General features: G+C 37.3%; 1 protein-coding gene across 4 annotated transcripts in view; it reads right to left on the reverse strand.

Moving 5' to 3' along the window:
* PRPF18 (pre-mRNA processing factor 18) overlaps positions 1-13,750 on the reverse strand; it is a 77,709-nt gene that overhangs the window by 8,118 nt on the left and 55,841 nt on the right. For all 4 annotated transcript variants that reach the window (XM_019663422.1, XM_019663423.1, XM_019663425.1 and 1 more), the window contains 5 exons: positions 11,052-11,198; positions 9,586-9,654; positions 8,072-8,212; positions 7,874-7,945; positions 5,428-5,583 (listed from right to left, as the gene is read on the reverse strand). In XM_019663422.1, the coding sequence (XP_019518967.1) occupies positions 5,428-5,583; positions 7,874-7,945; positions 8,072-8,212; positions 9,586-9,654; positions 11,052-11,198 (585 nt within the window). The remainder of the gene's footprint in view (positions 1-5,427; positions 5,584-7,873; positions 7,946-8,071; positions 8,213-9,585; positions 9,655-11,051; positions 11,199-13,750) is intronic.

Consider the following 13,750-nt stretch of genomic DNA (forward strand, 5'->3'; position numbering starts at 1 on the left):
ATTCAACACATGGATCAAGTTGTGACCACTCACTGCAGTAATGAATGTTTCTGTTATATCATTTTGGCAATACATGAATATACTATAAATTCATAAATGTTCCATGAACAAATAAATTTGGTAAATGCTAGTATAGATGACATACGCCAAAACCTGACTATGGACAGAAATACATTGACATAAAATGTTGGAATGATGTCTTCACTACAGAATTTACAAACTTAAGGTTACTAAAAGTAATTTGCCAGAGAAGAATAACATAAGATATTTGTCTTCTGTAACAGTGTAAGCTTAAGAAAAATTACTGGGAATGAATATTATTCTTTAATCTTCTAATCCTTAAAGAAATCTGTGTGGTAACACAGTACAACAATCAATAAATCTATACATATCAGGGAGAGTATTAACAAGAAACAAAGGCACACTAAAACTGAATAATCTGATGGTAGCAGTTCCAAAGACTTTACAAAGGAGCAGGCAGAACTTGGGACCAATAAGAGATAGTACAGTACCCCAGAGCTGACAGTGCCGGGAAGTGGTGGCCAGTCTGAGTTCCGAAGGGGCAGGGGAGGGGAATGATGACTGAAACCCAGAGAGGGTAACTGCATGCAGACAGCCACCAAGATGCCTCTACAGGCAGGAAGCCAGGGAAACAAATACCCGAACTCGTTCTTCTCCCACCTACAAAATGCTAGTTCTTCTCACTGCCTGCCCCATCAGAAGCCAGAGGGCAAGGGAGCCTGTCAAGGTTGCTCATAGAAGTCAGGTTTCTGGGGCACAGGACAAGGTGAGGAAGGATGGAGAGGGGATCTGGAGAGGCAAATAGCCATTTGATGTCAATTTCACCTTTTCTTCTTGTCTTCTTTACCGACAAGATGCCCAAGATGTGAACCTTTTCAAGAGACACCTTGAAATGACTGAATTACAAAGTCTCTAGATAATAAAGAGCTTCCTATAATCTGTGTCAAAGAAACTTTACCCAAATCTAGGCCAAAGGCTACATCTGTATTTGGCAGAACGAACAAAGTTCTTCAAGTTTCTACCATCAATTTAAATCTCACCCTTAGATTTGAGACTACCTAATAAGCTATACAGCTTTTCTTTGATCTGCATGACACGAAATCTCTCCCTGTGGTATGTTTAATTTTTGTGAGAAAGGGAACACTTCAAACAACTTCCAATTTAAATTCTACAGAGGTTTACATAAAACCCAAAGATGAAATCATGTTATAGCAAACTAGCCCCTTAAAATTGTTTTCTACCATATTTCATAAAACGGATCTGTCTCACCAGTATTTCTAAATTAAAAAATTACTCCATACATTACAAGATTCCATTTAAATGATGTCCAAGAACAGGCAAAATTAACCAATGATGACACAAATCAGATCAGTGGCTAACTTCAGACGGGAGGGAGGATTTAGGCTGGGAAAAGGCATGAAGGAGCCTTCTGGGGTACTGCTAGAAATGTCCTTCACCCAGATCTTGTTTTATGCCGTGATATGTGTTACATATATCAAGAATGGCTGAGATCTGCAATTAAGATTAGTATACTCCATGCACTACATTGTTAGTGGAGGGATGTTCTATCTCATTTCAAAAGAAATAACTACCTTATTAAATGACTGTCACATTACCTCATCAGCAAATATCTTAAGGTAGAAATGGTCTGGGTTTACACACTTACCAGGGTCGGTCAACGGGCCCACAAGCCACCTGCCTCTTTTATAAATGGAGCTTTACAGGAACACAACTGCAGGGCTGAGTAGCAGCGACACAGACCTATGAAGTGCAAAGCCTAAAATACTTACTAGCTAACCCTTTAAGAAAAAGTTTGCCAATCCTGGACTTAAATTTCAAATAATATATTTAAATTGTTCCTTTTTTAGGATAATTCAAATCAACCTCACCTAAATACCAAAGTAACAAGAAGGAGATTCATAAGATAGCTTAGGAAATTACTCAGTTAACTGTAACCAAGAATCTCATAAAATTCTAACATGGGGGGTGGCAGCATTCTTTTGCCTTGAGCTGCACCATGGTTTAAATGACACAGATCACTAACTGGAATTTTATTTGGCTTTACACAATGTTTTTTGTTGTTGTTGTTTTTTTTTAATTTGGTGCTGTTTTTAAAATAGGAGTGTCCATTTTTTCGAAAAAACAATCAAGATTTTGGCTGTTCATTAAAAAAAAAAAAAAAAAGTGCCAACTTGGGCCTGTGAAGCAACATCCTCCACAACTAGACTGAAGAACAAAAAGACAACAACTTGTCTGTTCCCCTTTCCCCAATTCCCCAATAAAAATCTTTAAAAAAAAACACTTTTCCTTACACTGATTAGAAATCTGTCTTCCTTCTTGAACCTTAAATCGGTCCTTACCAGTATATGACAGGTTTAATCCCTCTTTCACCAGAAAGCTCTTCCATTATCTATAAAACACTCTTGCCCAGATCTCAACCAAGAATAACCTTTCTCAAGGACTTTCTTGTCCCATAGAGTATTCACTCAATCAGCAAATATTCATTGAGCACCCACCATGAGTATGGTACTGTTTTAGACTCTGGGGGTACAACAGTGAACTCTGTTCTTGCCTTGTGGAATCAACACTAAATTATTATGTCTAATACTGTAACATAATATTAAATAACATTATTACTTACATAATAACGTAAGCTATCATTAAACTTTCCAGTAACCATATATTACTAACTTTATTGCACTTACAGTCCACTAAATTACAATTCTTTCTCTCATACATTGCTCAGATTATATGCTCAAGCAACTAGGTTATTGGATCCAAATTTCTTTATGGTCATCCTTGGTAAGTATTATATTTTTAGAATCTGCCCTGTTCTTCAGTCTGTCAAGAACTTCTAGAATGCCGATTTCTTAACACACACTCTATCCCTTCTAGTTTCTTATTGTCTATAAATCTGATAAATAGACCTCTCTGAATAATTATAATCATACACATCAGTCATTAAAATGTTGAACAGGTTAGTACTGAGGTCACCCAAGTAGACACGGATCCATTGTTTGGTACTCCCTGGCGTTCCTCACTCAACCAGCTATGAGTCCTGACTGGACTGTCATGTCTACATTTGTCCACATGAGTGTTACTGGGTTTAGGTCAGACATCTTCCTAAAGTTCAGATATAGTATGTTCATCAATTTTCCCTACTCATGTTGGGAAAAAAGGAGAATCTTTTTTAAATGAGAAGGAAACATTTTAAAAGGATGAACGACGGAAGTAGGCTATATCATTATATAGCTTCCAATATAAACCAGAAAGCTTTAAAAAAAAATACTAACTACATTAAACTAGAAAGCCTCTGCACAGTAAAACAAACCATAAACAAAACAAAAAGGCAACCAGCCAAATGGGAGAAGATATTTACAAAGAATACCTCCAACAAGGGGTTAATATCCAACATATATAGAGAACTCGTATAACACAACAAAAAAAGAATCCTATTACAAAATGGGCACAGTATCTGAACAGATACTTTTCCCAAGAAGACATACAAACGGCCAACAGATATATAAAAAGATGCTCAACCTCACTCACTATTAGGAAAATACAAATCAAAACCACAATGAGATACCACCTCACTCATACCTATTAGAATGGCTGTTATCAACAAGACAAGAAATAAGTGTTGAAGAGGATGTGAAGAAATAGAAACCCTCAATGCACTGCTGGTGAGAATGTAAACTAGTACAGCCACTATGGAAAACAGTATGGAGGTTCCTCAAAAAATTAAGAATAGAATTATCATACGACCCAGCAATCCCTGTTCTGGGTATCTACCCAAAAAATTTGAAAACATCTGTTTGTAAAGATATATGTACTCCTATATTTCTTGCAGCATTACTCACAGTAGCCAAGACATGGAAACAACCACATGATTGGATAACGATGTGGTACAAAAATAAAAAATAGAAAGTAAAATAAAAGCCTTCATTCCCCCACATTTAAAAAAAAAAAAAAAAGATGTGGTACATATACATAATGGAATATTACCCAGCCGTAAGAAAGGATGAAATACTGCCATTTGCAACAACACAGATGGATCTTGAAAGTATCATGCTAAGTGAAATAAAACAGATGGAAAAGGACAAGAGCCATATGATTTCACTCATATGTGGGATATAAAACAGAAAGCAAAAAATGAACATCAAAACAAACAAACTCATAGACACAGATAACAGTATGGTGGTTACCAGAGGGGAGGATGAAGAAGTTAAAGTGGGTCAAATATATGGTGACAGAGGGAGGTGAGCACATAATACAATATACAGGTGATGTGTTATAGAATTGTACACTTGAAACTTAAAAAAGAAATGCTATTTAAGATAATTTATCTAATTATAGAACTTGTATACACACTATAGCTTTGGCCATGGTACAGTTGAACACAATTAGCAAATTTAATCACTGGAAATTGCTTTCTATTGTTAAAGCCAATCAACTTTTTTTCCCAAGTAAAAGCTTTTTGCCTTCAATACAGTCCCTAGTGATTATTTAAAAAAATGGAAATGTCCTCAAATTTCCATAAGTATATTTGAACTCTATAAATTCTACAGTTCGTATCAGGGAGTCAGGTTGAAATCATTTTTCAAAATGCTAATATATGTGAATAAAGCATAATACAAATTAACATTTATCACTTGGAATTGAAATACAAACAAAAAGATAACTCATGAATATGGTAACAATTATTCTCTGGCACAAAATCTGAAATCACTTCATGCATTTTAAGTGAATTTTAAATTTTAAGTAAACTTTCAGAGTATCATCTTCAAGCATTAGACTTAACATCCAGCAAAAGTCATTAGACAGACACAACCTGGGATTCTTGACAATTTGGCAAAACCTAAGAATACAGTTGTTTTTTTTCCCACTAAGAGAAGTTTAACCAATAACAGCTCAAATACGTTTATGTGAGGCCTGTATAACTTTAAGAAAATAAACTATAAACACTTTAGACCTATTTGTGTAGAGAAGTGTTGATACACATTACTTAAAAATCATATTCATTAAAGCCTAATTTTTACTCTTCATTCCTTTTTATCCTAGTAACTGTCAAATCTACCTTGAAAGTGACAAAACGGGATTTACTGCAAAATACTCTAAATTTGTTGCTCATCACTAAACTCCCAAAGCAAACTGCAATAGTTTTATTTCAATGCAAAGACAATTAATTAAAGCACAACACTTCATACTGTCTTGCATCATATATGAAGCTTAAAAGATTTTCATGTTATTCAATGAAGATGTCTCATATATAAGTATATATAGAGCGGACTTGCATCCTATCATGCTATGTCCTATTTGCTATAATTCTTCTGCTCTCAAAATTTACAGTTTGGGAATTGGACAATGTTGTCCTCCAGAGAAATTTCTTCCCTCCAAACTGCTTACCTGAATATATTTCCGCTGTGTTTCATCATTCAAAACATGTGCAACATGCTTGGAGAAAATCTTTTCCCTACCAGTTCTGGCATGGATACCAACCATAGTCACACCAATGGGCCAAGGGGCATTTCCAATGGCCATCTGAAGATAAGCATCATTAGCCTAAAAAGAAAGATTAAGAAGAGGGATCAGGCAAGCAAAAATATTGTGTTGGTCCAAATTTTTAATTCAAGTATTTCACAGCTCTTTATGATGTAATTTTCATCCATCTCTTGGGCATGTTGAAAATATTACTATTCCCCTTATTCAAACAGAAGAAATTAAAAAATGGGATGACTGACTGCCCTTCCCAGGACCATAAATGTCCATGGTAAAACAAACCAAAGCTAACCATGTGAGTAGAGACAAACACTCCTTTGCAGCCTTTGTGCACTAGACATTAATGCATTTCAGATCTGGCATTACCAGGGAAGTAATCTGACGTCCTGACAGAAACTCTAGTTTGGATCCCTTTCGACCTAGTCTTCTGCATAGGTGGTCACACAGAAGATAGAGGCTCACTACTATTTCATAATCCAACCTGAAACCATATCCACTCCCTGCACAGCAGTGCAGACCTCTGAAAGCAGTGGGGGCTCTGTGCGCTGGGACTGTTACACAGGGTCCACGGCAGATGTGTAAACAGAGATTAAATACTGGCCCTTAAGTCAAATAGCTAAAGGATGAGATCGGTTCACTTTGGCACCCCAAACTTCCCACCTGCCAAGAACCTTAAAATAAAAGCTACAAAACATAAGGATAGAAACCAATGAAGACAAATGGCTCTTTTCTAAACCAAGCCTGGCGACCTATGAGGAAGAAAAAGAAGAAAAACAAAATAGAAGGCAAGGAAATTCTAAAAGGCCCTGAGGATTTCAGAGATGCCTATACAGCCAGGCTTCAAAGAGATTTTCATTTCAAAAATCAAACACCTATATGATTGATATGTAGAGTTGATTAAAAAAAAATTAGGTACTACAAATAGGGTAATGAGAAGGTCATTTCTATCCTAAAGATAAATTTCAATTTGCTCTACTCAATTTTTTTAAAACTTAATTTTAAAAAGACATTTTTATCACTGATTCTCAAAAATTCGAATATTGTTTCCCTAAATTTCCAAAGAAAACTGTCCAAATAGATTATTGAAGTTCCTTGGTTCCGTCTGTAGTTTATACAAAATAAACTTTCACCTGATTCTCATATATGAGAACAAGAAAAAGTCACAGGGGGAAAAGCAAGTGATATGAATTCTTTCTGCAGCAATGGTGACCTCACTCATCCATTCCAATACAGTCGTCCTTAGTAAGTACCATACAGCTAACAGAAACTATCCAAGAATAAAGTGATAGCCATAAAACAAAAACATTTTCTTCGATAAAACTAACTGGTTCTCATATAAAGGGAGTGAAAACAATACTTGAGCCTCAATAGCATGAGGCTCTGATCAAGAGACCAGCCAGTCATCCAGGAATGCCAGCAGTCCCTTTTCATGAGTACAGATACTCAGGCACAGAAATAAGCAGTTCCCACTCTTCCGTCAGTGCCCTATTTACTGCTCTGGCTCTGTCGCTGGGACTGCAACACTGAAATTCTCTACTCCTACTCCCATTTGCGGCACACCGCCAGAAGCCCTCCTCTTCATACTCAGCTTGTGACCCACCAAGCAATGTCCCATTTCCAACCTCCACGACTGGTGCATTAGGTTCTTCTCTTCTTGTTCCCCTCCATCAAGTGACAGCCTTCCACTCTGCCCTTTCAAAACACTACCCCCGCAGCACCTGGACACCAGAGCCCTTTCCCCATGCCACCTCCTCCCAGAGCCCACTTGGGAGGAAAGATACTGGAGCCAGGGGAAGGTCTTCCCTTACAAGGGCTGCTGCTGCTGCAGTCCTGAGATGGGAGAGATGAGCTCTGGCAGCCTGACCTGAAACAATTTCTCACAGAAACAAGTACAAAGGGTGGTCAAATTCCATTGTATCAGTAATACAACAGTTCAGCTATATTATGGATTAAGAGGGATTTTATAGCTGGCCTGCGAAATGAATCTGCTTAACATTGTTGATTATGGCTTGAAACAAATTTTCCAACAGAAACAATTTACAAACTTTGATCCCATTCAATCCCATTCATGAAATGAACACTGCCTATATCCAGTTCATGATCTGAAGAATCTTTATACCTACTTTAAAAATGACTAAACATACAGTGTGGTCTAAAAGTTTTATATTCAATGCCCAACAATAAAGCTGACAATACAGAGCTGAGAAAATAAAAGGTTTATTTTACTACGAATTCATTTCACATCTATTCTTGAATCTCCTATGTAAAATACTCCCACACTAAATGAACATATTATGTGCACAATCTAGAGAAGCTCATAACCGAACTTTCAATGCACAGCACGGTAATGTACCTTCACATATTCTCTCTGCAACATGAACTTAATAATATCTGTTATGGATTCTTTAATATCAGCAGGAAGGTTCTGGAAAAGAAAAAAAAAGCATAACTAATTTTGGAAGCTACTGTGTGTAGTTACAGACTGCATTTGTTCTAATTTTATACGTTGTTTGTTGAACCCGTTAATAGAAGCATTTTTGAGACACCTCACCCTCTTCCGCAGCTTCCTGAAAAGGGGTCTGAGATAGGACTCGGTCTGTTTCTGAGTGGCACTGTTCAGTTTACCCTGCACACTGCGCTTCACGTAATCTTCTCTGGCATTCAGTTCTTTAGCCCAAACGCCAAGAAGGAACTGTTGAAAGAATGGGTAAATTTAGACTACAATGCCACCCAGTGGTTCAACAAGTTTAAAAGTTCTCTAACACACAAAACAGTATACTATCATCCCGAGAGTCAATTTCTTGACTGATTAATTACTAGTGGATGATATTTTAATCAACTATTTCCGCTTATTTTGTCATGTATGTCTTGAAGTAGTACCTTTGGCAAGTCACATACAAACTTCCCTATTCTACATATATTCCTAGCTCAGAGATAATCTAGTCCCCCTAAAAAGAACTATCACATTACATGGATAACTGTTTGATGGAAATAAACTTTTACTTGTATTTCTGTTACATAAAATTCAACCCACCTACATTATAATACCATATGTGCCATGATATTTAAGCAATCTTCCAAGTATGTTGTGGTATTTGGACTTTCTCCTTTTGCAGTCGAGACTACAAATTCAATTTAAAAATCCCACTAAAGTGCCTAACTAACATAGAAAGAAGGAAAAAAAGGAACAGAAATAAAAAAAACTATGACCCATCCCGCCCCAGTGCCCCATGGGTTTAACTGTACAAACAGCCCCTTTTCTCGAGAGGCAGGGAAACAGTGAAGACTGAGGAGGGCACACTCCCCTAGTGGCGGTCCCCAGTGTAATCCTATATAACTCAGAGAGAAAAGTCTAGTTCATAACTAGTTCCCATGCCCTGTCTAGTTCCATATCATATCCTCAATAGATTCAGAATCTTGATGAAACATATGTTGTACTTAAACTCTAAATACAAGTAAAAACATTTCTTACATTTAAATCTCTTGGCCTGAACATAAATAACATGTGAATAAATGATAAAATGAATCTGGGATTTGCACACAGTCTAAGCCACGAAACAGAGAAATGCTGAGAAGACAGACAGAATGACCAAGCGTAGCAAGAAAAAGCAGCTATCTGTAGAATTGAGAAAATGAACAGTCTCTGAAAGGTTACCGATGTGTTCGCTTTCTTCAATGACCATGTCTTCCCACCTCCTTCCTTTCCTTACTGTCACCACCTCTCATAAAAGCTTCTGGAACCCTCCCCTCATTGTGCTCCTTCCTAGAGTGTTTTAAAAAAATTTTTAACTCCCCAAACTTCTTGTTCATTCCACTGCTGCGCTTCTTTTCTACGTGTTTACATTAATAAGTCAGCTTTAAAGAGAAGTGCCACGAGCAACATAAATACACATTGTCTTTGATTAACCTCTATATCCAAGTGCATAGCAATATCATAAACAGTGTACATGCCAGAAATGCTTATTGAGCTTTCCTTCCCAGTCTTTAATCCTTCATAATCCAAAAATATAAGAACAATTCTTAAGCAACCCAAATGTCCTCCTTTCCTAGCCTGAAAGTACGTACCTTCAGGAATTTGGTAATGATGTCCATGTCTTTATGATCATCACCTTTTCCTAATGATTCTCCCAATGCCTGAAGAAAAACAATGTTCCTGCTCATCAGTAAAGAGCAACAACTGAACAGATGTCATCAACACGAGTCTCAACATGGCTATTTATTACATAGTCTGCCCAATTTCTATTTAAAAAGCTCATAGAATTTCTACATAAGTTTAAAAATACTCACTGATCAGCCATTCAAATTTAGCAAGAATGTTATCATTTATGAATCAAAAAATAGAAAAGGTGGTAAAGGGGGCGACTGCTAATGGATATATTTCTTTTTTCAAGAGAACAAAAATGTTCTAAAATTAGATTCTGAAGATGACTGCACCATCCTATCTGCTGATTATACTAAAAATCAATGAAGTACACACTTTAAATTTGTAAATTGTACGGTAAGTGAATTTCTCAATGAAGCTGTTGAAAAAAAGGAAAAAAAATACCCCAGAACTGGTTGCTCACACCAATTATTCCAATAAAATTTAGGGTCCATAGGTAGGTGCTGGGGCAAGGGGGGTATAATTAAAAGGATAACCTCCTCAACTATGGTCTCACTCACAGAAGAGTGTAACATGTACAAGAGCCAGGAATGAAAGAAAACAGAAAACTATCAGTTTACATTTTATTAAGTATTAAGAGCTTTAAACTAGGCCATATTTTTCACTCGAGCTAGATATTTAGATGATCAACATTGTTTTTCAATTAAGATTATATATATCATTCCACATTCAACACACTGGCAAACATTAGAAAGCAAAAGATTGCCAAGTGTTGGCAGGGAATGTAGGGATACAAGACACTCACACACTGCTGGTGTGGTGCAGGCTGGTACAGCCATTCCAGAGAGCAACTTGGCAGTACTTAGGCAAGTTAAATATATACAAATCCAGCAATCCACTTCTGAGTGCATAGCGGTGATGTACAAGATTCTTTACCACAAAGCTGTTGGTGGTTAATAGGGAACTGGGAACAATCTAGTCATCATTATGGGGGAACAATAAAACGCGGTGAATGCCACAACATATGAACTATTATTTAGCAGTTAAAAGCAAAGGTTTAGATGTACAAAAGACACCAAGAATGGATATTAAAAACAAAGTTCAAAGTGTAAAAAAGAAAAGTGAAAAACAGAATGAAGAATTTCTCAGTACAATATCATTTATGTAAATAAAAAACAAATACACACAAAGAAGAGCACCAACAAATAAAAGGATGCACATCAAACATATTAGAATGATTACATTTGAAGGCAGGAAGTTGGGGAATGAGAGTGGAGAATGAGAAAAAGGGGGTGAGTAAATAAAGGCATGGAATGAAAGAATGGCCTGTATAATGTGCTCTGAACTGAACAACCTGATGAACTCAACCATCTGCTCCAGGGAATGTAAGGTATGACAGGGGATGAGGGAAGGTGGGTATAGAGATTACCTCTAACTCTTCAATTGTGGTGTTTTCTTCATGAACTTTCAAATCATTCTGTGTGTCCTCCTCTCCAGGTTCTTGACCACCCACAAGTTCATTGAGGTATTGCTGATCGATCTTATCCAAAGCTGCTTTCAGATCATTCCTCAATCCCTGAGAAAGGTGAAAAATTACACCTAGTATGAAATTTCGCTGATGCTTCACTATTGATTTTCCACAACCAATAAGTACAATTCATCTAGGACTTCCAGTCAAGATGCTGGAGTAGGTAAACACTGTGTTCATCTCCTCCCACGACATCAAAATTACAACTAAATTATAGAGCAACCACCACTGTGAACCAATTGAAGGCTGCGTGAACATAAGTCCCATAACCAAGGATTTAAGAAAAGCCATGTCGAGACTGGTAGAAGAGGTGAAATGTAGAAAAGGCAAGTCCCACACACAATGGAATATTACTCAGCCATAAAAAAGGAATGAAATCTTGCCATTTGCAACAACATGGATGAACCTAGAGGGTATAATGCTAAGTGAAGTAAGATAAAGAAAGACAAATACCATATTATTTCACTTATATGCAGAATCTTAAAAACAAAATAAATGAACAAACAAAACAGAGACAAACTCATAGACACAGAACAAACTGAATGTCACCAGATGGGAGGGGGATTAGGGGACTGGGTGAAAAAAGTGAAGGGATTAAGAAGTACAATTGCCAGTTACAAAAACAGTCACAGGGATGTAATGTATAGTGTAGGAATATAGTCAATAATATTGCAATAACTATGTATGGTTTCAGATGCATACTAGACTTATAGGGTGATCGCTTGGTAAGGTATATAAATGTCTAATCGTGCTGTATGCCTGAAACTAATAATAATATTGTACGTCAACTGTAATTGAAAAATAATTTTTTTAAAGTATAATTCATTTTTTCTCCACAAGGAGTTGAGCTTAGTAAAACTAGAGACTCAAGATTTTAATGTATTATATAGCTATCATCACTGTCCAAAGTCAATTCTCATGAACATACTAAATTTAAAAGAATGTACAAACATTATCTATTCTGATGGTAAAAGAATAAAACATGTGAGTGACAAATCTAAGAATATGCATAAATGCTGCTATTTTCTAACGAGGCCTGGTGAAAGTGACCCAGTCTTCATTAGAGTTTCCAAACCATTTTCCCAATTCACTTAAAATATCTAGCCTCACTGCAACTACTTTGAACTCCCAAAACATTCAGAAATGTCAACAGTATAAAGCTAGTGTCTCATCTATATCCTAGGCTATCACTACATTTCTAACACCAGCAAATTCCACATTCTATTTCACATCCAGTTTGTGACCACTTGTGACCAATAAAAATGGATACCTTAAAGCTAGACCCTTACCTTACACCATATACAAAAGTTAACTCAAAACGTATCAAAGACCTAAATATAAGAGCTGAAACTATAAAGCTTATTAGAAAATACAGGGAGAAAGCTTCATGACACTGGATTTGGCAATGATTTCTTCAATACAACACCAAAAGCAGAAACAACAACTACAAAATAAATTGGACTTCATCAAAATTTAACTTTTATGCATCAAAGGCACTATCAATAGAGTGAAAAGATAACCCATGAAGAAGGGAGAAAATATTTGCAAATCAAATATTTGATACTGATATCCAGAAAATATAAGGAACTCCTATAACTTAACAACAAAAAACAAACAACCTGATTAAAAATGGGCAAAGGGGGCCGGCCGAGTGGCGCGATGGTTGAGAGCTGGCTTGGGATGCCGGAGCGCCCCGGTTCGGATCCCACATATGAGGGCCAGTGACACTGCCCTCCACAGCTAAGATGCTGAACAACGGCTCAACCTGGAGCTGGGCTGCCGTGAGTCGCCGGCAAGGGCGTGGGCTGCAGCCCCTGTGGCAGTGGGTTGCCATGGGCTACCGTGTGTGGCCAGCAGCTGACGTGAGCGGCCAGCAGCCGCAGTGAGCGGCCGTCCAGAGGCCGGCGACTGATCTGCTTTGCCCGGGGGGAGTGCAATGATGGTGCCAACTTGGGCCAGTGAAGCAACGTCCTCCACAACTAGACTGAGGAACAAAACGACAGCAACTTATCCATTCCCCTTCCCCCAATTCCCCAGCACTGTTCCCATCCCCCCAATTCCCCAATAAAAATCTTAAAAAAAAAAATGGGCAAAGGACTTGAATAGAAGAAAATATACAAATGCCCAATAAGCAAATGAAAAGATGTTCAACATCACTAGTAGGGACATGCAAATCAAAACCACAATGAGACCCATTAGGATGACTGTTATAAAAAAAAAAAAAAAGAAAAGAAAAACACACAGGAAATAACTAGTGGTGGCTAGGACACAGAGAAAAGGAACCCTTGTGCATTGCTGGAAATGTAAAATGGTGGAGCTGTTTGGAAAACTTTTGGCAATACCTCAAAAAGTTAAACATACCCACACCAAGACACGTTACAGTTAAAATGTCAAAAGTTAGACAAGGAGAGATTCTTAAAAGGAGCAAGCGAAAAGCAACTTGTTATGTACAATGGAACCCGCATAAAACTATCAGCAGATTTTTCAGCTGGAACTTTGCAGGCCACAAGGGAGTGGCCTTATATAGTCAAAGTGCTGGGGGGGAGGAAACTTCCAACCAAGAATACTCTACCCAGCAAAGTTATAATTCAAAATTGAAG

This window comes from Hipposideros armiger, unplaced genomic scaffold (assembly GCF_001890085.2).
Source record: "Hipposideros armiger isolate ML-2016 unplaced genomic scaffold, ASM189008v1 scaffold_390, whole genome shotgun sequence".
NCBI lineage: Eukaryota > Metazoa > Chordata > Mammalia > Chiroptera > Hipposideridae > Hipposideros > Hipposideros armiger.